General features: G+C 53.3%; 1 protein-coding gene across 2 annotated transcripts in view; it reads right to left on the bottom strand.

Moving 5' to 3' along the window:
* Positions 1-590: 590 nt before the first annotated feature.
* DUOX1 (dual oxidase 1) overlaps positions 591-26,407 on the bottom strand; it is a 34,203-nt gene continuing 8,386 nt past the window's right edge. The window contains exons 10-34 of one of the 2 annotated variants that reach the window (XM_027971859.3): positions 25,777-25,867; positions 24,704-24,806; positions 24,270-24,442; positions 22,273-22,448; positions 21,945-22,063; positions 20,993-21,130; positions 20,229-20,342; positions 19,269-19,468; positions 18,404-18,589; positions 15,949-16,174; positions 15,583-15,676; positions 15,143-15,318; positions 13,238-13,307; positions 12,886-13,017; positions 11,847-12,025; positions 11,406-11,636; positions 10,767-10,866; positions 10,405-10,454; positions 8,844-8,971; positions 4,719-4,872; positions 4,085-4,317; positions 3,686-3,844; positions 2,233-2,388; positions 1,959-2,087; positions 591-1,384 (exon numbers count right to left, since the gene is read on the bottom strand). In XM_027971859.3, coding sequence (XP_027827660.1) covers positions 1,262-1,384; positions 1,959-2,087; positions 2,233-2,388; positions 3,686-3,844; positions 4,085-4,317; positions 4,719-4,872; positions 8,844-8,971; positions 10,405-10,454; positions 10,767-10,866; positions 11,406-11,636; positions 11,847-12,025; positions 12,886-13,017; positions 13,238-13,307; positions 15,143-15,318; positions 15,583-15,676; positions 15,949-16,174; positions 18,404-18,589; positions 19,269-19,468; positions 20,229-20,342; positions 20,993-21,130; positions 21,945-22,063; positions 22,273-22,448; positions 24,270-24,442; positions 24,704-24,806; positions 25,777-25,867 — 3,640 coding nt within the window. In that variant the 3' untranslated portion in view covers positions 591-1,261. Of the gene's footprint in view, positions 1,385-1,958; positions 2,088-2,232; positions 2,389-3,685; positions 3,845-4,084; positions 4,318-4,718; positions 4,873-8,843; positions 8,972-10,404; positions 10,455-10,766; positions 10,867-11,405; positions 11,637-11,846; positions 12,026-12,885; positions 13,018-13,237; positions 13,308-15,142; positions 15,319-15,582; positions 15,677-15,948; positions 16,175-18,403; positions 18,590-19,268; positions 19,469-20,228; positions 20,343-20,992; positions 21,131-21,944; positions 22,064-22,272; positions 22,449-24,269; positions 24,443-24,703; positions 24,807-25,776; positions 25,868-26,407 lie in introns of those variants that run through there. The other variant, XM_042252530.2, reaches the window with a different exon arrangement.

Below are 26,407 nucleotides of genomic sequence, written 5' to 3' on the forward strand. Positions count from 1 at the left end.
AGCGGAAAGGATGACTTGAAATTGAGTCCTGCTTCAGAAACTCTCTGAGAGGTTGCCCTATCCTGAAGTAGACTTGGGAGGGCATGCAGTCATTTTGCAGATTAGAAAACAGGCCCAAAGACGTTAGGTGATGAGCGCATATCTCCTCACTGCCATCTCACTCCATAGGAGACTCACGTGGGCACAGGTGGCTCAACCCTTCCACTGCTCAGAGAAGAGCTGGGAGTAACAGGTCTTGGAGCAAGTCAGGTGACCTCTGGCTCCCTGCAGATTCCTGCAGTGTCCTGCTACACTGCTTACCACTTTGTGCCCAGCCCACCTTCTCTAGAAGCCCCCACGCCTCCCCCTGTCTCTCCTGACCAGGCTCAGAAGCCCCACACCACCTGGCCCTGAGAGGCCTTCTGTCAGGAAAGGTGCCGCTGAGCAGGGAAAGGGATCTCTAGCTGCGGCAGGTGGCCTTGTAGGGGTTCCTTTATTCAATGGGTGCTGGCAAGCTCAGAGACAATGTCTGGACCAGCCATGGTGAACTAGCCGCATGAGTGGCTCTTCTGCCAGTACCTACCCCATCCTGGAGCAGAATAAAGAAACCCTTATGGCAGAAAAGTGGTTTATTTATAAAAGAGACTATTAGAGCAGGAAGAGGGGAGGAGAGCGGAGGAGCACCCAGACATGTTGGGCCAGGTTCTGACGACAGTACATGTTTAAAAACTTGGGGAAAAGATCAATTGTACTGTTGGAATGGGGTCCTCAGGGGGGCATTCCTGTAAATTGCTCTCTGTGGCTCTACCCTCTCTAAGGCATTTGCTATCCCTTTGACAGTGGAGAGCTCAGAGGAGAGGAAGTTTTGGGGTGGTGGTGAGGGGTTTTAGGATGCCAGAATCTATCTGTGCTCCCACTTCATCCCTAAGCTCACAGCCCCCTACACACACACACACACACACACAATTTGTCTGCTCAAGCCTTTTGATTTTGTTCCTTATTTTGGAAGAAGAGGTGTCACTTTGCCGCAAAACAATAATAGATCTCCTAGCTCCCAACTTTTAGTCCCTACACAGTGCCTTGCATTTCTCTGGGCTGAGACATTCTGGACCTGGGAGTCCCTGAACCCACATGGGGTGACTGACCATGGCCACCTGGACCAAGGTTGGGAGGTAGAAATGGGGAGATGGCTGAGGAAGCCAGAAACAGGAAGTCTGGAGGTGAGGTATTAGGCCGAACCTCTGCTCAGCTAGACAGTGGCCAGAGCCCCTGGGCAGGAAGCCTAGAAGTTCTCATAATGGTGGGAGAAATGAGTCCTATCCTGCCTGTTGATAAGCTGACAAGCCTTTTCTACATTCTTGGTCATGCCAGGGGGGCCGCAGCTGAACACCCCAATCTTCCGGACCTGTTGGAGAAAGAAGTGAAGGCCAGCTCAGCATTTAGAGGGAGTGTCTAGCTCAGTGTCACTGTCCAGCTCAGTGTCTAACTCCATGCTCATGTGAAAGACCAGCAGGAGTCCTTGGTGAGGACTCATTCCATGATCCTGTGAAGGTTTACTCCATACTGTGCATGGTGAGGGCTGGCTCAGGGTTTATAAATCTCGCTGAGTTTTGGAAGGCTTATTCTCTGTGGGGCCAGCCTTGATTCTTTTCCAAGGCATTTGCTAGCTTCAAGTGTAAGCCCAGTGTTTGTCTGGATAGTATTAATGGTAAGGGTAGCTCTGAGTTTATGGTGAGGACCAGCTCCACCACTGAGCCTTTCCTTCGGGACAAGGCATCATGGCTTCAGAAGTAGCAAGTCCCTGCTGCCTGTTTCCTCCCTTGGCCCTTGAGTGACCCTCACCTCTCCTTTTCCATTCCATCACCCCACCAGACTCCTCAGGGATGGGTCCTCCTCCCTTTACGGAGCAGGTTTGGGAGCTTTGCTCAGGCCTCAAATGATAAAGGTGAAGAAAGCCTGAACGTGGGGTGGGCACTGACCTGTGGATGGACCTTCTGCAGAGAGTTGAAGAATGCCTCGAAGGGGGGGCGGCCAAAGTGGGTGATGGAGCGCAAGCCCGTGAACAGACTCCGGTTCAGCACCTTCTGGAAGTGCCGCTCGCAGATGTACTGGGGGAGGGAGCGGAGGAGGAAGGTCACGGCCAGCAGACTCAGGGTCAGCTCCTCATCCAGAGGCTGGTCCGCCCACCCTCCTTGGCCATCCTGGTTTGCCCTGCCCACCCACAGAGTCGCCCCCTGGCCGGCCCTGACGCACCAGCATGGTGGTCCTGAGGTCGAACTTCTCAGCCAGCTGGGTGATGTAGATGTGCACGGACACGAGGTCCTGGCGGTCATTCTCCTCCACCTCCCGGATGATGTCAGCCAGCCACTCAAACTGCCGCTGGGTCCGCGTCACCCAGATGAAGTAGATCTGGGGACACAGCTGGAGCTTGGGACCCAGCTTGTCTCAGGGTCCCTACCTCCCAGGAATCACCACTCCTTCTGGTCTCAGAGCAGCTTGTGCGGTCTCCCCAGACAGCCAGGGGAGGTGAGTGTATGGGGCCATGCTCTGAGGCCCCAGAGCCTGAAGTGGAAGTGAGCAATAGCCTGGGGCCGTGAGAAAGGACCCCTGTCAAGTGAGCTGAAGGTCTGGTGGGGTGGGAGGCAGCCTGCCCTTCCACTCAGTCCAGTGGGCCCTGTTCAAGCTACTAGGCTCCCAACTTACAGGCTGCCCGAGGGGAGCGGGACCAGATAAAGGGTGTGTCACACAATGGCCTCTGGAAAGACTGAGTTGGCTGCCTGGAGTGGATGGGTATGGGCTGGAAGAGAGACCAGGGAGGACTTCCTGGTGGTCCGATGGCTAAGACTCCATGCTCCTAATACAGGGGGCCTGGCTTGATCGCTGATCAGGGAACTGGCTCTCACATGCTGCAACTGAGTTCTCAAGCTGCAACTAAGACCTGGTGTAGCCAAATAAATAAATGGGTCCATGGGGGACCCATCTCCAGCTTCTGATGGGGAGAAATGGAGCTGTATGAGTTAAGGAGCAGAGACAGAGCTGGCACAAACAGGGGAGCCAGGTAGCTGTCTGTCACCCTCCGAGTCCTGACAGCATACGGGCTGGGCCTCTGCCCGTTGCATTCTTGCACCCCTGACTCACCTGCTGGGCTGAGAGAGACAAGCAGGGGCCCGCCACCAGTGCTAGGCTCAGGTGAAGGGGCCTGGTGTGGAGGGGCCTGAGGGCCTGGGCTGTGTTCCTGGAGCCGACCAGGCCCACCAGCCCTGCCTTGCAGCATCTCCTCCTCTTCCTCTTGAGAGCAGGGCCGGTTTTACCGGTGCCCCACCCCAAGTGCTCCCTTCCCTCTCCCCACCCAACAGTGTTTGAGGGGCGGGCCCCCTCTCCAACCCTGGTTGGAGGGACTCTCAGAAGCAGATTCTATGTGGGGCACCCCATAACTGAGGGAAGAGCCCGCAGGCATCAGCAAAACCACCCTGTCCTTTAGGGTCCAGGAATAGTCTGACTGTGCTGTGTGCTGTGGTCCATGGGGTCACAAAGAGTCGGACACGACTGAGCTACTGAACAACAAAAATATTCTGACTCCCTTGGTTCTGGCCAGCTCAGCCTTGCGTAGTACAGGGAGGCCAAGAACAGAGACAGGGGACAGGCGCAGATGGACACAGTGACAGGGGGCAGGGGACCACAGCTGGTGAGAGGAGGGGACACTCACCTTCTTACAGAACACTTGGCAGCTGACTGATGACTTGAAGACCAGGTCTTTGAGGATGGAGGCAAAGGGGGTGACCCCAATGCCCCCTCCCACCAGCACTGACACCTCAAACTTATGCCACTCTTGGTGGCCCTCTCCAAATGGCCCATCGAGGTACAGCTGCAGGAAAGGGAGTAGGTTAGGGTTGAGTTCAGCTACCACCACAGTTCTGAAGCCAGAAATGGGAGGCAAGGAAATGCAGGCAGGTTTATGGAGTGAGGGAGCAGTGGGAGCCTTGAAGCATCATCTGGGAGAATCAGTCTCTCAAGGAGGAACACAGTGGGGAGTCTGGAGCCACAGGACCAATGCCTGCTAAGGGGATGCAGGAGCGTGTGGTACGCCTAGCCTGGGTCTGGGCACCTTTGGATATTTGGCACAGCTGTCACCCGTTGGAGGTGAGTAGATCTCCCTGAGGCGGGTCGTCCAGGGCCCCGCTGCCCGGATATGCAGGCTAAGCGTCTCCTCGTGGGGTGCTGATGTCAGCGTGAAGGGGTGGTACTCGGTGGTCCCCAGAGCCAGGCAGGCGATCCGCACCCACTGTCCTGACTTGTACTCAAAGCCTTGGGGCCGCTGGAACTCCAGGTGGGTCACTCCTGAGGAGGGGAGGTGGGCAGTAGCCCACTGTTCTGAATCCGGCAACAGTGGGGCCCCCCGAGAGTTTCCCCACCTGCAACCTCAGCTCTGCTTTTAGAATATGACAAAGGAGGCATCCCCTCATCAGAAGTAACAACACCCCCAGGCCATGTCTACCCTGAGCAGGGTTTGGGCAGCACTGGGGCTGGTGGGCAGCAGGACAAGGAGTGGCCTGGCCCAGGCTCCTCCTCTCTCTGGTGTGAGAGCAGCTTAGGTCCCCTGGCAAAGAGCCTTTTGTACTCACTCCCTCATCCCTACCACCTCAAGGGCCCTGCTAACTCCACTGGGCCGGGCTTTGTTCTGCCCTGTCAGCATCCACAGAACCACCAGCCTGCTCCCCCGACAGCCTCTAGGCTGGTACCTGAAGGCAGCAGCTCCGCCTTCACCACGCTGATCTCCACCTTCTTCCGGCTCAAGCTCACCAGCTTGTCCCCCACATAGATAAGTGCTGGGACCAGGAAGAAGATGTGGAAACGGGGTAGCTGGATCAGGGCGAAGCTGCCATGGATGATGAGCTGGAGAGAGCAAAGAGTACAGCTGAGATCAAAGCCACACCCACAACAGGGTCTGACCCCGGCATCCTTCCTCAACTGGCCTATCCAATCCCCCCACCTCATCAAATGCAATGCTCCTTCCAGGCTCCAAAACCTAACCACTCCCAACCCATCCTCCATAGCATCCATCTGCATCTCCCTGATACCATCCTAGACTAAGCCACCTGCACTCATGCGGTAGCCTCCTAACTGTCTGCAGGCTGCCCTACTGTGATGTGTTCTTTCCAAGACAGTCAGTATGACTTTTTAAAGTTCCTTTTATCATGTCATCCCAGCTCAGAAAACCTTAGAGGATTTCCCACTTCACCACAAGGGCTTGTGATGCTCTGTTTTCTGCCTGGCAGCATTCCCCGCTCCCTGTTTTTCAAACACAAGTCCTTTCTATTTCTGGACTTTCCACCTGTTGCTCCCTCTGGTGGGAAGGCCTTTCCCCTAGTTCCTCCCACCACCTCATTTTTCAGGTCTCAGCAGAAAGGCCACCTCCTCAGGCCTTCTCCCTTCCCCCAGCACACTCTCTATCCCGTCTTCTTGTTAACTCCATTCACTGTCATCATCTGCGATATTTGTGTTCCTTCATCCATGGATATGTTTACTGTTGTTCTCCTCACTGGACTGGAGAAGTAGGGACTACATCCATTTTCCACAACACTCTCAGCTCCCAGCAGTTTCTGCCTGGCACATGGTAGGTACTCAATAACTAGTGAGTCAGTGGAAGGGGTTTCCCCAATTTACCCAATTCCTTTGGAGACTAAGACACCTAATCAGTCCTCTTTTTCCATGAAGTAACTAACAGGTATTGTCCAACTCTGATTCTTTCCCCAACCAGCTGGTCTAACATGGTCAGACACGACTTGCCCCATTTTCTCCCCTTGCTTGTTTGAGTCTAGTCAGTCTGGCTCCCGCCTCCACCTCTTCTCAGGACCTGTTCACAGCAGACTCACAGTGGGCAGTCCCCGAGGTCTCCCTTTAGATGGCATTCACTCCCACCCTCCACAGCCTATGTATGGCTCTAGTGAGCATCCCTGCCTTGCCTCTTTAGCAACAATGCCCTGCTGGTTTTCCCTCTTTCCCTCTCTGTCTGTTCACTTTCTATCTCCTGCACTGGCTCTGCTCCTCCTAACTCCTAATCCCGTGTGTTGCCCAAGCCCGATTTCTTCACTCTCTGCTCTCCTACAATCTCCCACACAGTGGGGCCTCTCAGCTGAGCCACAGCCCTTCAGCCTCGAATATTCTATTGTCATTCGCACCTCTCCACCAGTGCTCCAGCCTTTCTTCTTCTTTTTCTTTTCTTGATCAGGGATTGAACCCAGACCTCAGACCCTTGGCAGTGAAAGTGCAGAGTCCTAAGCCCTGGACTGCTAGGGCATTCCCTCATAGGTGCCCTTCCTTCCACCTAGAATGCTCAGTTCCCACTCTGCCCTGTTAAACCTTAGCTTATCTCTCCTTCAGGCTTAGCCCAAGTTCCGTCTTCTCTGTGAAATCTTTCCTAACCAGTTTGGCCCAAATGAGGCTCCCTTCAATGGGCTCTTGTAACTGACTGACTGGAACATTCAGCTCAGCAATTAATCCCATATTATCTGGTCATTATGATCACCGCACGTGCATGGCACTAATCTCTGAAGCTAATCCTCAGTTTCTGAGGGCAGAGCTTAGAGTCTCCTCTTCCTCTGCTGGGCCTGTGTGTATGTTAGTCACTCAGTCGAGTCTGACTCTTTCGACCCCGTGGACTGTAGCCCGCCAGGCTCCTCTGTCCATGGAATTCTCAAGGCAAGAATAACGAAGTGGGTTGCCATTTCCTTTTCCAGGGGATCTTCCTGACTCAGGGATCGAACCCAGGTCTTCTGCATTTCAGGCAGACTGTTTACAGAGCAAATATATACTAGGCCCTCAACAGATAACTGTTCAAATGAACTCAGTCCCTCATTCAGCTCTCCACTCCTCCAGCTGAGTGTTCCCCAATTCTTCAACCTCTCCCCACAGAGCTATCTTGAACCTTTTTGGGCTGTGAATTGGCTCCAGTTTTCCCAAGATCCTCTTTCATTACAAAGCCCACGCCCAACCTTGAGGCTTTCTGAGCATCTACCGGCTGAGAACAATGTCTGGATGACTTCATACTCCTCTGTTTATACACCTTGCTTGGTGTTGGCTCTACCTTGAAACCGCAAAGCTGCTGCAGAGTCATGGTTGATCAGCCATGGGGAACAGCCTGCCAGCTCAGCTTCTGCTGCACTAGCTCCAGCCTCTACAGCCTGAATAGGGAGCCTAAACACCTTTGCCCAGGGTCTGCTCCACACTGGAATCATTTACTTGTAACTTTCTGTCTGAGGGCAAGTGGCCACATCTGAGATAAATGGAAAGGCAGCTGGTGTTTTGTGCCTGCATGCTAAGTTGCTTCAGTTGCGTCCAACTCTTTGGACCCCATGGACCATAGCCCACCAGGCTTCTCTGTCCGTGGGATTCTCCAGGCAAGAATACTGGAGTGAGTTGCCATGCCCTCCTCCAGGGGATCTTCCATGACCCAGGGATCAAACCCAGGTCTCTTATGTCTCCTGAGTTGGCAGGCAGATTCTTTACCACTAGTGCCACCTGGGGAACCCCTTCGATGCTCCCAGGCTGCCAGTGCTAGGACTTCCCAGCTGAGGGTCCTGCACCTTGCTTAGCTGCTGACTTCCCTGTTGGCATCCCCAGTGATCCCCAGAACCCAGGGATAAATCAGAAACCAGTCTTGCTCTCAGAGAACAAGGCTGGCCACTCTTCTGGATCTAGTTTTTTAAAAAAGCTGCTTTATCAGCAGGAACAAAACTATCATCTTCACCCCTAACAGTAACAGTAACCCAGATTCTAGGGCTCTACCCATTATCAAGAAATTGGTGAGGGAGGCATACATTAGCAACAGCTTCCAAAGAAACAAACTCATGAGTTCCCGGAAACATCTAAGCTGAGGCTGGGTAGTTATCTCCAGAACCATGAAGTGCTGAGCCTCAGGCAAGATGGAACCAGACATTCTTACCTCCCAGTGAAGACAGAGCTGCACCTGGGAGGGGGCAGGGCGGACAACCAGTGCCATCCGGACCCAGGCAATGAAGACCTTTCTCCCTTTGTCTTAGGACAAAGAAGACCCCTGTGTGCAGTTGTATCTGGAACCAGGTGACCTACAGGGCAGCCGTGTGTAAGCTCTGCATGTCTTGAATCCTGGCAGCCAGGCTGTCACCAGTGGGGACGTCAGAGCTTTAGGACTTGGTTTACCTTCTCAGCAAGGCCCTCAGGGTGCCCTTTGGGGAAGTGCCTGTGTCTGTGAGGAAGGCAGGCCAAGCAGACCCATGCCACAGCAGTACAGATCAGAGTCATCTCTGGAAACAGCCACTGAAGTAACAGAGAGCAAACCCAGGGGAAGAGGGAAAGGGAACAGGAAGGAGAGAGGCAGGGAATCTGAAGGAAGGGAGGCAGGAGCCCAGGATAAGAAGGAAAGGGGAGAGGTGGAGTCTCAAAATCCATTTTATCAATAATCCAAAGAAGACACTTTGAGCAAGTTCATTGACATTACAAGTGGCACTTAGCTACCCTGGATGGGGTAGCTAACACCAGAAACAAAATGGCAGAACCTACTTAAAGGTGAGTTTCTCTTTAAAAAGATAATGCTCCCTTGAGTGAGTTCACCCAAGAGCCCAAACCACCACCCAAAGAGGGGAAAGACTGGCTGGGCAGAAGTGATGTGGGGGTGTCTGGAAGGAATGTAGATCAGCCTGGTAAGGCTGCTACTGCAAAACACATGCCAGGGAGTCAGCCTTCTGAGTGCTGCATGTTGGGTCAGTCTACCTGAGTGCCCCATACTATAATCTCCATCTTTTAAGGTGGATGTCTCGGCCATCGCTGCCTCCCTGGGAACATCCACCCAGACTCTGCTGGCCTGGTTCATATCCAAAACCCCTCACCAGCACATAGAGCAGGATGTAGAGGTGATGGGTCAGCCAGAAGCCTCGGAAGCTGCAGCGCCGGAAGTGGCGGGAGGCGAAGACGTACATGATGGCGAGAATCAGGAGCAGCATGACTCCCGTGAGACCTGCAAAATTAACATGGGGTGAGGGCAGGGGAGCAGGGCCTCACAGAACCAGCTGTTCTGAGGCTCCCAGGGTCCCCTCTCCACTCCACAGCTCTAGGCGATAGAAATCCACCATCCTTCCCTGTTCCTCTGCCTGACACCACTGATAACAGGCGCCTTTCACTTCACCCGACCCTGCTTGTCCTTCATAGACCCTGTCACGATTGTTATGTCTCAAGCACCCGTGTCATTATTTGTTTCATATCTGTCACTTTCTCGACTCTCAGGTCCACAAGAACAGGGCTAGGCTAGTTCACCGCTGCACTCGGGTGCCTAGTGTAAGGCCTGGCACACCATGGGCCTTAGGAAAATGTGTGCTGAGTTTATGAATGGACAGGGCAGCTACTCTGAGTCCTCTGAGTAGAACTCCGGGTGTTGTAGGCCCTACCCTTGGGGAGTCGAGGCTTGGTCAGGGTCCAGGTAGTACTCTACCTGGCAGCCACATCACAGAGCATGAACACTGACACAGTGAATGAGTGGGACCACACCATCACTGCTCATCACCAGAGCCCCCCTGAGTTCCACCCACCCAGACCTGGTGGGAGACCCCTCCTCTCACAGAGAATCCTAGGCAACACTAGAGCCATCCCAGAGAATGGTCCCTCAAGTGATCAAGGAGGAGGAGGCAGAAGCGAGGAAGATTAGAGCCCTGTAGTGTGGAAAAGCAGAGATTAAGAAGGGATCTAGCCAAAGCCTAAAAGTCCTGAATGGAGAGGAGAGCGTAAACACGGCTTGATCCACTAAACCCCAGTGTGCAGGATCAGCAAGCACTCTCTGAAGTTCAAAGCAGATCGTTTTAGGGTTTAAAGAAAAATAAAAAAAACAACATGCTGTGCTTTACAGAAAGGAATGTAGAAGATGTGTTACCCCAAGGAGGGAACAGACTTAAAATAAAAATAGCTTCAAGAAGCATTTGAATAGATTCACAGCTAATAGCTCTAAAATGGGTGATTATGGGGAGTGGGGAATATGCCCTAAACGGCTCTTGTCAAGACTACAGAACGGAGGGGGAAGGGTATTTGCCAGGAGGGGGAAGGGGTATTTGCCAGGCTCCATGAAGAGCCCAGCCCCTCCCCCACGTTGCTGGGGGACAGCATTCCTCAAAGTCACTGTCATGGTAGGCATGTGTGTTTGGGTGGAGGGGATACACTGCTGTTCCTCAGAGGGAGTAACTAGCTCAGAACTGGGGAGGAGCCCAGCAAAGCTCTTGAGAGAAGGCCTGGAATGCAGTCCCCTACAGCCCAGGAAAGCGCTCTGGGCAAGGGCAGAGCCTGGCTCACAGTCAAGGCCAGGAGCACCAAGCCAGAGTGATTGGGCTGCCTGTGGCAGGCAGAACCCAGAGCCTGGCAATCAGAGCCAGGCCCAGAAACACACGCAGCAGAGAGGGCTCTCACCTGGCACAGTCTGGAAGAACCACCAGTAATACTTCTGGGGGAACTCAGATCTGTGGGGAAGGGAAAGCAAGTGAGGGGATGTCTAGGACTTCCAGAAAGGACCCTCTAGAGGAGGCACCCCAAACCAGCCACCAGTCTCCCTTTCTGCAACTTGGGATTCGGGGCTCAGGATGATCATTGTGCTCTATCCTGGAGGGGGACCCACTCCTGAGCCAAAGAAAATTTCTTTTTTTTGAGCCAAGAGAATTTCTGCAAAGAATTTCACCCTCTTCACCCCCAGGCCAGGCCACACACACACACACACACACACACACACACACACTCTCTCTCTCTCTCTCTCTCTCTCTCTCTCTCTCTCTCACCCATTGTCATGGAAGAGGCCGGGAAAGAGGCAGGAGAGGACGCTGAGCGGGCTGATGGAGAAGAGGTACACGTTCACCACATGGCCTGCACTGTGTAATACTGAGGAAGACCAGATAGGGTAGGGATGAGCCTGGGGCCACCCACTGCGGGTGCTCAATGCATTCAACCCCAGCAGGAGGACTCCAGCCAGCCAGAGTTGGGAGCCTGAAGAAGCAGTCTGGGGATCTAGATTTCTGTTTTCTAATCAGCCTCCTGTTCCTCCCCTGCCTCACGTACACATTATCCGTGAAAACCCCACAGGTCTGAAATTATACTATTAGAAATTCATTCCTTTGGTTTCTCTCGCAGAATTATCTTTAAAACATAAAAGCTGGGGGAGATCACACACTATTATGTGCACTCATTTTGGGGTGTGAGTAATTTGTCATTGGGAAGGGTGAAGTGGACTTGACAGCCTGGGGCAGTGAGGGGCTCCTGGGCTTACTTCACACCACCACGGGAGCCACCGTCATCCTAAGAGAAGGACTTCTAAGACGGTCACATTGCACGCGGGTGGAGAAGAGAGGGGCTCTCAGAGGAGGGGGAGGCTGCAAGGGGCGAAGGAGGTGGAGAGGATCCCTGAGACTCCCAGGCCCTGCCTGTGAGGACGATGGCAGTAGAGGCAATGAGGCGATGGAAGTCCACGGCGGCGTCGAAGGGCACGTAGCGGTTGAGGAAGGTCTCTCTCAGGAAGGTGATGAGGTTGCGGCACATGGTGAGCAGGATGTAGGAGAACATGAAGGAGATGCTGGCCGCCGTGCCGCGCGACAGGATGATGCCCACACGAGTGGTGTCCGTGATGCCCTTGTGATGAGCCGCAAAGGCGTAGTCTGCAGAGGGACCCGGCGGGTGAGCTCAGCGCGGGCCACAGCAAGCCTCCCGCAAGCTCTAGTCAAGCGGGCACTTCGCTCCCCCGAGGCCCCGCCCCCAGGGCTGTCACTCATTGCCGCCCCGCCCCGGGGCTGTCCGTCACTCGCTTAGGCCGCACTCCCAGGGCAGTGGCTTATTGAAAGCCCCGTCCCTCCACGGCTGTCACTCACAGTAGGCTCTCTCCAGGAAGAGGCCCCCCGCAATCGCGTAGAACACCGCCAGGCAGCCGATGTGGCGCCGGTAGTTCTCAACGAAGCGCTTGAACTGCTGCACCGTCTGGTGACGACGGCTGCGCTGAAACTTCTCTCGGTGAGCCTCGGTGAACAGCAGGGGCTGGAACGATGTCACCCTGGAAGACAGGAAGTCTTGGTTTTCGGTTAAGGACCCGATGCTAATATGGACCCGTTCTCCAGAGGGGAGAAAGAAGCATCAAGTTATTTAAGACAAAGTAGGGTGTAGACCTCAGTTCAGTTCAGTCGCTCAGTCGTGTCGGACTGTTTGCGACCCCATGAATCGCAGCACGCCAGGCCTTCCTGTCCATCACCAACTCCCGGAGTTCACTTAGACTCACGTCCATCGAGTCAGTGATGCCATCCAGCCATCTCATCCTCGGTCGTCCCCTTCTCCTCCTGCCCCCAATCCCTTCCAGCATCAGAGTCTTTTCCAATGAGTCAGCTCTTCCCATGAGGTGGCCAAAGTACTGGAGTTTCAGCTTTAGCATCATTCCTTCCAAAGAAATCCCATGGCTGATCTTCAGAATGGACTGGTTGGATCTGTGTAGACCTCAAAGGCTCCTTAATACCACCCTTCTTAAGCGGGCTGTCAGTGAGGGGACGCCCTTGCAAATGGTCACTCGGTCACTCTTTTTCCAGTTCGTAGCTTTCAATTCCCACCAGCTCCATTCTCATCCTTTACTGGAGGCCCAATGGACTCTTCCTCCAGGAAGCCTTCCCTACCTCCCAGGCATAGGTGACTACTTCCTTGAGCTCTGAAGCCTCCTGTTCTTACCACTATTATAGCATTCATCAGTGGGACACTGTAACTATCACTGTACCAGACTATCTCAGCAGACTGTGACATTCTTGGGCAAGGACTGTTCATCTTGCCCATACCCCCAATGCCAGCACAGTGCCTGGTGTTAAATAATCAATGTGTGCATGCCACAGGGATGGGTGAACTGCTTGGGCTAAAGGGAAGGAGCAAGCGTACTTCTTGCCAAACCTCCGGCGAATCTCCTGGGGAGGGTCTGTGTCGCTGGGGCACTGCAGTCTCCGTGGTGTCAGCTCCACCTCGATGTCAGCATGCTTTCGGGAACAGCGAGCACTCACTCTGAGAGAGGGACTAGGACAGGAATGCAGATTAAGATGGGACCTTGGCCACCTTAGCCACCAGATTCTCTGTTGCCCCTCCCACAGGGTTTTCTCTGCCCTTTTCTAATTTGCATGAAAGCACTACTTGGGCTAGTGAAGGTCCTGATCCCAGACATTCTGGAGAAATAAGAATGGGGTCAGCACCTCCCTGACCCCAGCTCTCCCTCCAACATCCCCAGATGAGGGCTTACCAGAGCTTCTCCTGGCTGATGTAGGAGGCTCGCCGGCAGAGGTCCTTGATGACTTCAGGTACCTCCACCCCTGCAATGCAGAGCCAGGCTAGCTAGAAGCTCAGGGTCCAGGGCCCAGGAGGACCTATCTCAAATGCACACCACTCACCCATGTCCGGACACTGTAGAGGGACCCTGGCCAGTACACTGCCTTTGGGTGAGCCAGCCTCAGTCTGTGATCCCAGTGGTAGCTGGACTCAGCCATGAGGGGTTAAGGGAGAGGGTTTGAAACCAAGGTGGCCAGGCAGGCTCCCTTGAGTATGTGTCCAGTTTCAGTCCCACACCTGAGACTGGTATCAGGCTTGTGGGCTAGGGTTCAGGAACTGTACACAACCTGCCTGCTAAGACTACTTAGCCACAAAACCCTGCTAAAGACCCTCTGGCTTAAAAACTCCCTAGAGTTAAGTGTAGACTCTAGGTAGTACATGTATGGGAGATGACTATAAAATTCTTTCCTCTTTTCTGTGTTTGAAAGTGCTTGTAATAAAATGTTAGGGGTTGGGAGGAACCCTCCCAGAAGCCGCCAGCGCTAAGGGGCAGGGCAGCACTGAGCTGCAAATCCAGGTTCTCACAGGAGGCCTGGGAACATCCAGGTCACTTTCAAGTGCAAAACCAGCCTTGAAGATTACCCTGGTCTACAGCCCAGAGGCCAAAGTGACTAAACTGAATTTAATGAAATGAGTGTTTTAAAACAAAGTATAGATGTCTGTCCTCTCAAATGGTTCAGCAAACAACAGATGTGGGAAAATGGTAACAAATGGGGAATGTAGGTGAAGGGCAAAGGGATGCTCCTTGTACCATTCTTACCCCTTTCCTGCAGGTTCACTATGTTTCCAAGTGAAATACAGAGGAAACAGCAAAGCACAACAACAATTAAAAACCAAGCAGAATAGTGCTCAATGCTAACACTCGACTTAATCCTCAAGCCTGGTCCTGGATGTCCCCAGGATTCTGGTCTAGGCTCACTTCTTGGCACCTGTCCCTGCTTTCCCCTCAGGCCCAGGTGCCTGTCTGGGAAAGGTGGGAAATTGAAGAATCAGGAGTTCTGGGTCTGTGCTCTACCAACCCCCCTCTCACCCTGGGGACCAGAAGCCCTGACCAGAGGCCCAGCTGTGTCTTATACAATTCACCCCTCACCCCATCTGGGCTGCTCAGACCCCAAATTCTCATAATACTGGGAGGGACTGGGTTTGGTCTCAACATGTCCCAGTGAGAATTCCAGGCTATGAAGACTCTGTAACAGCCCAGAGGAGGCCACAGGCAGTCCCTCTGCCTGCTACCTGGCCCCTCCTCACCCTGACTCTAGCCCCTACTCACCTGAGTCAGACATAGGTGGGGCAGGTAGTCAGGGGGAGGGAAAAAAAATAGAATGGGACTCCATATACTCAGCAAACATTTAACGAGCACTCCTCCAAGGGGTAAGGTGGGAAACAAAACCAGCAGCCCACTGCCACCATCAGACACCCCAGCTGAGATGGGTATGGCCAGATACAAGGAGACACGTCTTCCCTCCTGAAGTGTGCACCAGGCACTGGGGCCTTTGACAGGAAAGCAGAATTCCAGCTGCAATCCCCCACCCTATCCTGACCCTGCCCACCCCACCAGCAGGGCTGCACTATGACTTTTCTGGGCCATGGGCACTACTGCCTTTCTGCATTAAAAAAATATATTTTAATAATTATGTTGGTATAAAGAAGAATATAATCCAGGCTGGATACATAACATATTTATCACCATTATTATATTAACTCTTCTGACTGTAAAAAATATATAAACATTTCCATGGCACCTCAAAGCATGTGGACCCTAGGCAGGTAAATGCTGTGCCTACTAACTGAGTCAGCCGTGCCCAGCCGGCTGCCCCACCTTTGACACAGAGCTGCGTGAAGCGGAGCTCGCTGTCGTGGTCCCGCAGCATGAAGTGGAAGTCCTCCCACGTTAGCTCCTGCTTGTCCTGGAAGCCTGACTCCCGGAACATGGACTCCACCACCTCGGCCAGCTGGGTTTTGGTCAGGCAGTTGTTGGAGATCTCGATGAAGGACCTGGGGCCAGGGGGAGGGAAGCCTTCAGGCCCCAATAAGCAGCCTGCAGCTTAGATGCAAGGCTATGCCAACAGGCCTTCAGAGCTGAGCCAGCATGGAAGGGTCCTGACTGACTAAACCCCAAGCCCCCTCCTAGCTACAGCAGTCTCTGGCTATATGGACTCTATATCTGCTGTTTACCTCCTGCTCCCTCCTTCATGGCCCCCCTCTCTTCCCCACAGTTCCTGCTCTGGCCCACTCTCCCAGCTCTCCTACAGCACCAACCTCAGCATTCTGATGAACTCATCCTTGGAAATGAGGCCATTCCCATCAGAGTCATACATGCGGAACATAAGGCGAGACTTCTCCTCGGGGGAGCCTGGGAGAAGAAGGACCCTGTGAGAGCCTCGGCCCACCTGCCTACACCCAAGGCTGGCCAGGAGGAGTGTCACACTGGATCGACCCGCTGCTGGACGCAGCCAGGGTTTGCTCTGCTTCCTGACCCCTACCGGGGCATTCCCAGGTGTCTGCCACGACTGGAGACCCGGCCCCAGTACTTTCCTGTGTCTTAACAGGTCAGCTGTACTCCAGCCTCAGTCTCCAGCTCTTCTCATCTCTTCCTGTCTAGGTAATCACTCCCTCCTCCCTCACCTTTCATGAAGACCACCAGGATATCGAGGAACTCCCGGAAGGACAGGTAGCCATTGCCGTCTTTGTCGGCCAGAGAAAACATGGACTCCACAAACATGTCCTGGGGCTTGAGGCCCAGGGACTCGGCAAACTCGGCCCGGCTCAGCTCACACGTCAGGGCCTCCTGCACCTTCTGCGATGAGTCCAGGGGCAGGGCCCCTGCATCTGCCTGGTCGATGTCCAGCACCTGTACTTGGGCAGCAGCAGAGGGGGGAGAGAAAAAGACAAGGCTTCCTTGACTTGAAGGCCAGTGCAGGCTTTTGGTGCCACCTTTTAAGGTGACTGCTCAGCAGCCCCACCGCTAAGCACTAGCCCATCAGCCCTGTGGGTGGTCCCTGGGCCTCTGTATTAGCTGATTGGACCAGGGATGCACACTTGACCCAAGAAGAAGGTCTGAAATTGAGACTGGGAGGTCCCAGGACAGTCTTGACCTGAGTGTAAGAAAACAACCACACTGCTCCTTCATGTGCTCAGAGACACAGAGACAGGAGGAAGTGGGGGACAGGGGGTTGGACTTGCATGGTGGTTCAGTGGCTAAGACTCTGTGCAGGGGGCCTGGGTTCGATCCCGGGTCAGGGAATTAGATCCCATATGCCACAAGTAAAGTTCTAGCATGCCTCAACTAAGACCTGGCACAGCCAAATAAATAAATAAAAGGAAGCAGGGGCATGGAGAAAATGGAGGCAGACTGAGACAAAAGAGGCCTTGTTTGATGACAGCTTTCCCTTTCCTGGTGCCTTTCTGGCCAGATCACAGTCTTCCCTTTGGACTTCCTGAGACACCACTATGTCCTCAGAGTCACTGACCCTTTGTCAGTGCTAGCTTGAGCAGGTGTCTCTTATCTCCAAAGGAGTTTTGACTGAGAACATCCTCAGCTGGGCTGAGAACACGTTGGGCTGGGGCAAGGGGAATTCTCATGGCAGGTCATCTTCAGCCCACCCGCCCAGGGGCTGCCCGATCATAAAGACAGACAGTGAGGGAAGCAGGCTACTGCACCTGTCCTCCCTGCCTGTCAACTGGGGGCCTCCAGGTCCAGGGCCGGCTGTGATTTCATGAGCTAAACCTCATTGCTTCAAGCAAGGTGCTGTGGTAGAAAGAGCCTGGGGCTGGAGGCAAGAGATCGGGGTTCATGTCCCAACTCTGCCACCCACTCACACTGCATGACCTCAGGTAAGTCTATTCAGCTGTCTGGCATTCATTTCCTCACCTGTCTTTCTTATATCACAGGGTTATTGTGAGAATCAATGAGAGGTTGTGTGGAAAATGTTTTGAAAGCACTGAGCAGATAGAAAGGGTTGGCTGCTACCCACAGAATACAGTAACACACCTTTGACAGTTCCCAGCACAGGGAGTTCCCAGAGCACTTTGGGTCCTAAGCTGAGAGGAGGTGCCCAGGTCCTGGCAATGAGTCACCCCAGTGGGGGTACCTCCACTCTCCTGCACACTCAGGTTCAGCTTGTTGGAGGAGTGAATGACATGGCATGTGCCTGGCATGTAATGAATGACCATTTAATAGTACCTTCCTTCATAAATCCTTTCCCCAGTCAGCCAGCCCTGCTCCTTCACCTCAAACATTCTTTTTTTTCCCCTCTACTAGGCATCTCTGCTCAGCCCTTCATGCTGCTTTCTTCTGAGACAAAATTTTTCCAACTTTTTTTGAGTGCTTACCAAATCTCACCTCCACCAAGACTACCTTACATAGGCCTGAAGCCTTGCTACCTTTTCTAAACTCTTAGACCACTTACTTCCTGGATCTCTTTTGTAGCTGTCATTCTTCCCAGTTATCTTTCTTCCTGTGCTCACACCATCTTCCTGGTGGGATGATAAACTCCACTGGTGAGGGCCCATGCTCTATTTATCCTTCATCTCCCAAGCTTCTCCTCTCCACTATTCTGCTCCCAGGCTGCCTGCATTTCCGTACCAGATAGGGACTCAAGTCCTTGCAATTCTCTTCCTATCTTGTTTACCCACATCCTCCCAATAGACTCAAAAATCTGCAAGGTGGACACTAATGTCCCATCGAGGCCTCTGACAGCTGTGCTTCCCCAAGGACACGTGGCCAAGGGCCCCCATACTGCTCATCTCATCCTTAAGTTCCTGCAGCCGTAGGGGCAGGATGAGCTGCATGAGGGCAGCAAAGTGGTTAGCTGTGAGGAGTGAAATAAGAAGTGACACATTCAGATAACCCTCTTCCTGGGCATTGCCTCCCTGGAGTCTTACAGATGAGGGTGGGCGTGGGAAGGGGGCAGGAACATCTCCTAAAGCAAGGTCAGGTAACTTGCCCAAAATCACAGCAGAGTTGATTGTTAACTAAGAACTCGGGGCTTCTAACCTTCCCTGGTGTCAGCCCCTGACCTCACACAGGTATACCACTACAGGCAGACCCATGTGGACAGAACCGATCCCACATACACACCTGGGAGAAAAGGTGCCTGAAAAAGGTCTCCAGGAGGTGGCTCCGCTGTTCCCGTGTCACTGCGCCCCTCATCAACTCCTGCTCTCGCAGCTCCCACTCCTGGAAGCTCAGCCCACTCTCCTTCAGAGCGCCCCGCAGGCTCTCCACCATCACCTGCCGTTCTTCCTCCAGGTCAAATAGCAGCACCTATGGAGAAGCCATCAGGAGAACAACCACGTGTCAAGGCCTTGTAAGGCCAGAAGGTTCACGTGAATCTTGTTTTTTTTTTTTTTTTTTTTTTTGGCGGGGCGGCGGGGGGGAGCGGGCAGGGGGCACTGGAAAAAGCACCCCGGCCAAAGAGATATTGTTACTTCTGGGCTCCATGGAGTTAGGTGGCTTGCTTGTAGGTGCAGAGGTAGCACACAAAGGCACGTGTGCAAAGCTATTCTTCCTCTCTACTCCATACTGGAGAAGGGAGGGGAAGGCGGGAAGGTCAGAGGATGGAGAGGCCCTGGAGGTCGACGGAGTCAGAGTCAAAGACCAGCATCTGACTGAGCTCCCCTCCAAATCTCTAATTCACCAGATCCTGCAGCCAGGGACAGGAAAGAGGGCCCAACTTCTTCTAAGGACACTCAACTTGGGCCTGCCACGGCATTCGTAGAAAGGAAGGGGGCAGACTGAGTCTGCAGGAGCAAAAGGGACAGTTGAGACTGTGGTATCCAGCAGACTCAGCAGCACAGACACATTCCAGTTTATCTCACTATCCAGCACTCCACCCAGGGACTAGGAGCCATAAACCCTGCCTGGCCCGGGGTCCCTCCCCTCCACCTGGCTGCCCCCACGGCTGTGGCTGCAGACAAAGAGCCAGGAGCTGGCTGGGCCATACCAGGTCATACTCCTTGGGGATCTTGAGCAGCAGGGCACGGCGTCCGTGGTTGCTGGACAGGATGAGGTTGACCTGCTGGGGGGGTCGCAGCTGGATGGTGCGGAGCACGGAGAGCCTGCCGTCCACCACGTGGATCTGCCCGGGCTGCAGGTGCACCAGCACAGGCCGGCAGGGCTCCTTGTGGCCCTGCCATTCTATTGCTGGAGAGAGATGAGGCTGGGTCAACTGGGGGTTTCCTCCTCACCCCCCACCTCTCCGCCACCTCCGGGAGGAAGAGGGCTGGCTCGGGGCTGGAGTTAGATCAAGGCCTCTGAGCTCCATGTCCTGTCCTGGGTACTGGCAGTCATACCCCGCCGACAGTCGCGCCTCTAGTCCATGAGCAGCATAACTACCATGTCCCAAGTATTGACTATGTGTCCAACACTGTACTGAGTGCTTTGCGTGAACTACTTTATTTAATCTTCACAAATCTATGAGGTTAGTGCTATTGCTATTATCATGTTACAGATGAGAAAAAAATAGGTTGAGACAGATTAAAATTTGCCTGAAGTCCAATAGCCCATAGGGGTGGAACCAAGATTCCAATCCTCAGTGAATGTGACTCTAGACCTTCTTTAATGACTTCCTGTTGCCTGAAATTTCAGTGTGAGACACTGCAAAGCAGCAGTTCTTGGGAATTGGTGCATCACAATGAGCCTGTGAAATGTAGGCAGGGTCCCATGACTCCTCCTTGTGAGTCTATCACATTCTGTTTTTTGGGGGGACCATCGGGAGGAGCTAAGGAGGATGGAGGACTCCTGGTCTGACTCCTCCTGATGCCCCAGTGACTCTTCCCGCCTGACCCAGCCTGTCCAGAGGCCTAGAAAAGGAAAGCCTTTGCTCTAGGCTGTTGAGGGATGCAGGGGCTGTAGCCTGGAGTCATGATCTCCCCTCCCCGACCCTGGCCAGCCCTGGGCCTACCTTTTATGCCCCCCACGAGCTTCTCACACATGATGCTCTGGCGGTTTTGGCCCTGGAGTCTCTTTAAATTTCTCCTCCGGAGCTGGGCAACGATCCAGGCACTGAGCAGGCTCACTGAGAGGCAGAGGCAGTAGGATGCTCAGAGGAAGGTAGAGGTCTGGGGAGATCAGTGGCTTCTTTCCTTGGGAAGAACCTCTGCTGTCCTCACCTCCTATTCAGTTGTCTCAAATTATGAAGTGCCCTGGGAGGGAGGTGCTCTGCATCCCACAGGAAGCTTTGTGGAGCATCTAAGGTGCCTGCCTACGCTTGTCTGCTTCTACCACTCGGGTCCCTTCCCAGCTAGAAACTGGTCTTTGTGCCAGAGACTGGACCCACTCTACCAGGCTGCTGATCGATCCACACACTTAGTCAAAGATAAGTCCCAAGCCATTGCCCCAGCAGCTACATCCCAGACCTGCTCCTCAGGCAGGCATTTGCTTCTGACAGTTTCCCATGCCCAGGCTCCTGCAAATTGCTGTGGATTGTGGGTTGCCCATGGCTCCTGAACCAATCTAGGCCCTGCAATGGACCCCAGAAGAACAGGAAGACAATTCCCCCTGGAGCTGACTTATGTGTAGCTTTAATACTTCTCACGTCCCGCCTGCTCTGATGTTTTCATCTCCTCGGAGGAACAGTACTCTGCATTGGTTGGTTGTCATAGATGCAGCTGACCCCACCCCCAGCTGACACCTCTCACCCAGCCCCACCCTGCCCATCACTTTTACCCAAGGGGAAGCAGCACAGAGTCCCGATGGTGACCCCGAAGCCAAATCCACTGCCTTCAAAATAGTCCCGCATGATGGGGGGAGCACAGGCTGGCAGGTCTTCAGTGCTGAGCTGTCCTGGCTGTGGGCAGGGGTCTCCTGGGGAGACAGACGAATGTACAGGCCTGGGGGTGCTGGGCCACAAGCTCAGGACAGGATCACTGAGGAGGTTAGGGTGGCAGAAAGAGTTTTGGGGAGCAGAGGAGAGGGGGCTTCTTACCCCTGCCATTGTACCAAGAATGTGGCATCTGCCTACTTGGGTAACATGTGGGATAAAAAATGAACCTCAACCTGTCTCTCCCCAACATGCACATAATACACACCCACACATACATAGAGCCCTTCCCTCATCACTGCAGTGGGATTAGGATATCCTTGGCCACCTGATGCGAAGAGCCAACTCATTGGAAAAGACCCTGATGCTGGGAAAGATTGAAGGCAAAAAGAGAAAGGGGTGGCAGAGGATGAGATGCTTGGATGGCATCACTGACTCAATGGACATGAATTTGAGCAAACTCCAGCAGGTAATGAAGGACAGAGGAGCCTGGTATGTTGTAGTCTCCATGGGGTTGCAAAGAGTTGGACACAACTTAGCAATGCAACAACAACAACAACAACAAAGGATAGCTTGGCCCCTACTATGCTATAACCATCCTGGCCAAATGTGAGCCTCCTCATCAGGTCTCTCTGCATCTCAGTACTACCCTCGCTTGGGTACCTGCTGGGGTTTTGCAGAAGGGACCCTACATGGCTGTATGTGGCCACCTGGGGCCCCAGAACCCAAGTCTTTGGGGGCAGAATCAGGGTCAGTCCCACACGAAGCCTACTACCCAGCCACCCTGAACCAAGTCCCCAGCTCGGGAGGGCTGAGGCACCAGATCCCAAACCCCACCAAGTGCCCCGGGCCACTCACCAGCATGCCAGAAGAAGACACTGGGCTGCAGGGCACCAGGGTCCACCTTGGTGACAGCTACTAGGACATCCCGTAGGGAAGTGTTTCTGATCTCTGCAATCTCTCTTTCAGAGAACAGCCTGGGAGTGGGAGAGGTGGAGAGCTGTTGAGATGGGTGAGAGAGGCAGGCCCCTAGGCCCAGGAACCCAGATGAAGGAAAAGACAACAGAATGTTGTGGTGGGAGTGGTGGGTTAGCTGGGAGTCAAGGGCCCATGAGGGCATTCATGGGCAGAGGGTCTGGGACCCAGGCTGAGGTAGAGTCTGAGGCAGGATCCAGGCAGGCCTTACCCATTCCTGCTGTTCTCAAACCAGTAGCGGTCACCATCCCGCAGTCTCACAAACTGATCAAGGACGATGGTGCTGAAGAGGGGTCCAGGGTCTCCGTGGCTCTCCAGGAGCCCCCCGGGGAGTAGCTCCAGCCGGGACAGGTCCTGGTTGTACAGGGCCGCCGTGGCCTCCAGCACCTGGAGCCAAGAAGGGAGAGGTGCTAAGATCGAGTACCTGCCCTCCAGCCAAGAGCTGGCTCCCAGAGATCAGCCCCAGGGATCACCATAAAAAGGTGACAGTGACAATAACTCACTCATTATGCCCTGGGCACTGCTCTGAATGCTTTCTATAAGTTGACTCATTTATGAGAATTCTCTCACAGACTCAGCTGCTTATTTTATCAAGTTAAAACAGGCAGGCAGTCCCCTAGGTGACTTGTTCTTGAAAAGGTATGACAGTTGAAGGGTCAAAATCAGCACAAAAGTTGAATGGTTGAATGATGAGTCAGAAAAAGGTTCTAATCTTTACAGGTTAAAAAAAGTTTGGAAAATCGAATCCCTTCATATCCATTGCCTTTTAGAGACAGTATACGAACAATGTCGTGCCCCCGACTTTTACTGTAGTTCTTTTCTCCACAATGTAAATAAGCACTGTGTGCTGTGCTGTTCTTAGTCTCTCAGTCGGGTCTGACCCTTTGAGACCCCATGGACTGTGACCCGCCAGGCTTCTCTGTCCATGGGATTCTCCAGGCAAGAATACTAAAGTGGGCTGCCATGCTCTCTTACAGGGGGGTCTTCCCAACCCTGGGATTGAACCCAGGTATCCTGCATTGCAAACAGATTCTTTACCATCTGAGCACTGGACCAGCTTAATTCCAATGAGGCACAACTCAAGTTAAGGATTTGCTGCCTTTGGCATAGCTGGTGATTCCTATCTACATGTTGATTTTATAAAGGTTTCAAGCTTCATGGACATATCACTTCTTTATAACCTTTCAATTCTCTACTTTCCAATAATTTTATAAACTAGTGAGGGCAAAAGCAATAAAATAATTATTTATTGCTAGCTTCCCCAGTGGCTCAGAGGTAAAGAATCCACTTCCAATGCAGGAGAGGCAGGAGATGAGGATTCAATCTCTGGGTCAGGAAGATCCCCTGGAAGAGATATGGAAACCCACTCCAGTATTCTTATTGGAAAAACCTCATGGACAGAGGAGCCTGACTGGCTACGGTCCATGGGGTTGCAGAGTCAGACACGACTGAAGTGACTGAGCACAACTGTAGAAGCAATGCTGTGCCCAAAAGGTAAGGCAGCCAGAACTGGTCTGCTGGCTGGCAGGCCACACTGTTTGCCCAGGTGATAGCTCAGAGTGTGATAGCTGACTCTCCAAAAGCAGCTTGAATATTGGCGTATGAAAGTACAGTTTGTTTCTGAATTAAGGACCTGCTAGGCAATGGCACCCCACTCCAGTACTCTTCCTGGAAAATCCCATGGACGGAGGAGCCTGGTAGGCTGTAGTCCATGGGGTCGCTAAGAGTCAGACACGACTGAGCAACTTCACTTTCACTTTTCACTTTCATGCACTGGAGAAGGAAATGGCAACCCACTCCAGTGTTCTTGCCTTGACAATCCCAGGGATGGGGGAGCCTGGTGGGCTGCCGTCTTTGGGGTCGCACAGAGTCAGACATGACTGAAGTGACTTAGCAGCAGCAGCAGCAGCAAGCTCATTCAGGGAGTTGTTGGGAAGAGTAAATGAGATTAACCCTATCAAGTGCAATAGATGTTCTCTAAACATTTGCTGGATCTGCACAATCACAGAGTCTAAACCTGATCCTGCTGGTCTGGTAACTTCCATCCTGGTGTGTGATCCTGGGAAAAGCGACCTGGGTGAGCTCTGCCCCTCTCACCAGGTGCTTGTCTCTGGTGCCTGTGTCTTGCTGTCTGTCTTCTGTATCTCAACTCAGTGTGCCCTGGACCTCCCCCCTGGCCCCACCACCAGGGGCCCAACCCCTCCTCACAGTGCCATCACTCCCGGAGAGGGCTGGGTTGATGTCCTGCCATCTGGTAACTGGAGGCAGGCCCAAGGTTGCCCTGGCCTTGGTGTAAGAGGGCAGGCCCAGATCTCGGCCCCGGAGCAGGCAACTGGCCAGGTGGTCTGTGCGGGAAAACTTCAGGGGCCCAGGCCAGAAATCTGGGGATGAGATACCGAAGAGTCTGAAGGAGCTCCTGGACCTCATGTCCAGGTTCCCACCAGCCCTGGGACCCCAGCCATACCCACACAGAGGGTGCTGTGGTCTGCAGGTCAGAAGTTCCGTCAGCAATGAGAGACTGCAGGTTTCCCACTCCTCGTCCCCCCGACCCGGCATGCCTCCCTGCCAGGTTCTGGAGGTCCCACTGAACTTCTTCCCAGGGGCCAGGGCTGCACAGCCTGCAGGGACAGCCTCAGCCTCACCTCGCACGTCCTCCACCACCACATGGTCCTCTCGCTCAGCAATCTGGGAGGCCATGCCCAGCAGTAGTGCATCCACATCTTCAGCTCTCTGTAGGCTGGGGTGCTTTAGGGGTGGGGAGAGGGGAGAGGTGTGGCTAAAGGAGCCAGATGTTGGGCAGTCAGGCTCCCTCAACCCCACGCTTTGGGTCCTGGGCCCACCCAGTCCTGCTGTTTGCTCCCAAACTGGAGGGTCATTCCTCCTCTACAGCTTGATCCCCTACTCAGGATGAACAACGTCCCCATCCATCCAGAGTGCATGCTGCTAGGACACAGGTCTCCACAAGCACAAGGGACCTAAAACATTACTTCTGTCTTAGGAAACGTGATGGTATGGTTGCCAAAGGCACTAGGTCAAGGTCTTGGTCCTTGCTCTGTTAGCAACCAGTTGTGTGACAGGACCTCTCTGAACTCAGCGTCCTGCCCTTAAGAAAAGGGCCTTATTAATAAAATAAAATAAGTAAAAGAATACAAAGATATTAGCAGGACACTGACGTCTCTTTGAGCCCAGATCTATGACTCTGCTTTCCTCTTCCCTCTTTCCTCTTACCTGCCCTCTATGAACATACTACATGGAGTATCTGATGTTGCTTTAAACAAATGGTTAATGCTCCTCTACGCTAGTGGCCTGGACAGATGATTCCTGTTAATCTCTCAGAATTCCTCCCTCCACCTTGCCCTCCTCACACATGCACATTCACACGCTGCTGCCCGGGTGTGTCTAACTGGGAAGTTTCCTTGGGGGAAGGGATGGCTGGAGTACTCCAGTGCCTACAGGGGGGGAGGAAAACCTAGGAAGAAGTGACGCATATAAAGCCACATCTGCACAGCCCCTCACACTGCCCTGAGGTGGGGGAGGAGGACTGAAGTTTGAGGTGCACAGCTACCTGGCCATCTCAGACATTGGTAGGGGAGAAGGCTGAGGTGCCCTGGGCTGCCTCCTCCACCTCGGCCCATCCCAGCTGGCTGCCTCAGTCCACTGCCCACCTTTACCACACACCCTCAGAAACACACACACACACACCCTCAATCCTGACCTCTCGGCTCCAGTAGCTGTTGCAGACCCGGAGAGCTCTGGGGACACTTGAGTTCCTATTGATGACCCCCTGGAAGTGGCAGCTGGCATTTCTGAAATGAAAGGAGCAGGTTAGTGGTGACTGAGGCTATGAAGTCCTAATGTTAGGCACGCATCAGCTCTGGTCTCCACAGCTAGAGCCAAGGACCCAGGTCATTGCTTCCCTAAGGTGGTGTGTGGTCAGGTCCTGAAAATCTGATTTTTGGAAGGTCCCTCTCTCCACATTAGACCAAATTTCTAAAACTGTATCCCATATTTTGCCATGTTTCATTGTCTCTCACTCTCTCTTGACAGATAAAGATATGGATATGGATATAGATATAGATACAGTTATAGATAAACTGTCAACAGAAAAAAAATGCACAACATAAGAGTTGTGAGTTCCAGTTTTATTCAGGGAACTTAATGAGGACTATAGTCCAGGAAAGAGTCTCTGAGTAGCTCTGAGAGGACTGCTCCTAAAAGGTTGGGAGAGAAGCTAGTGTATCTGTATGATCTTGGCTAGAGAATGGGTGCAAACACTCATCTCTGTAGAAGGTTACTGCTAGTCATGAGGATCAGTTATCTTGGTTAATGGTTTTTGTGTTTTGCTA

This window comes from Ovis aries, chromosome 7, assembly GCF_016772045.2.
Source record: "Ovis aries strain OAR_USU_Benz2616 breed Rambouillet chromosome 7, ARS-UI_Ramb_v3.0, whole genome shotgun sequence".
Lineage (NCBI taxonomy): Eukaryota > Metazoa > Chordata > Mammalia > Artiodactyla > Bovidae > Ovis > Ovis aries.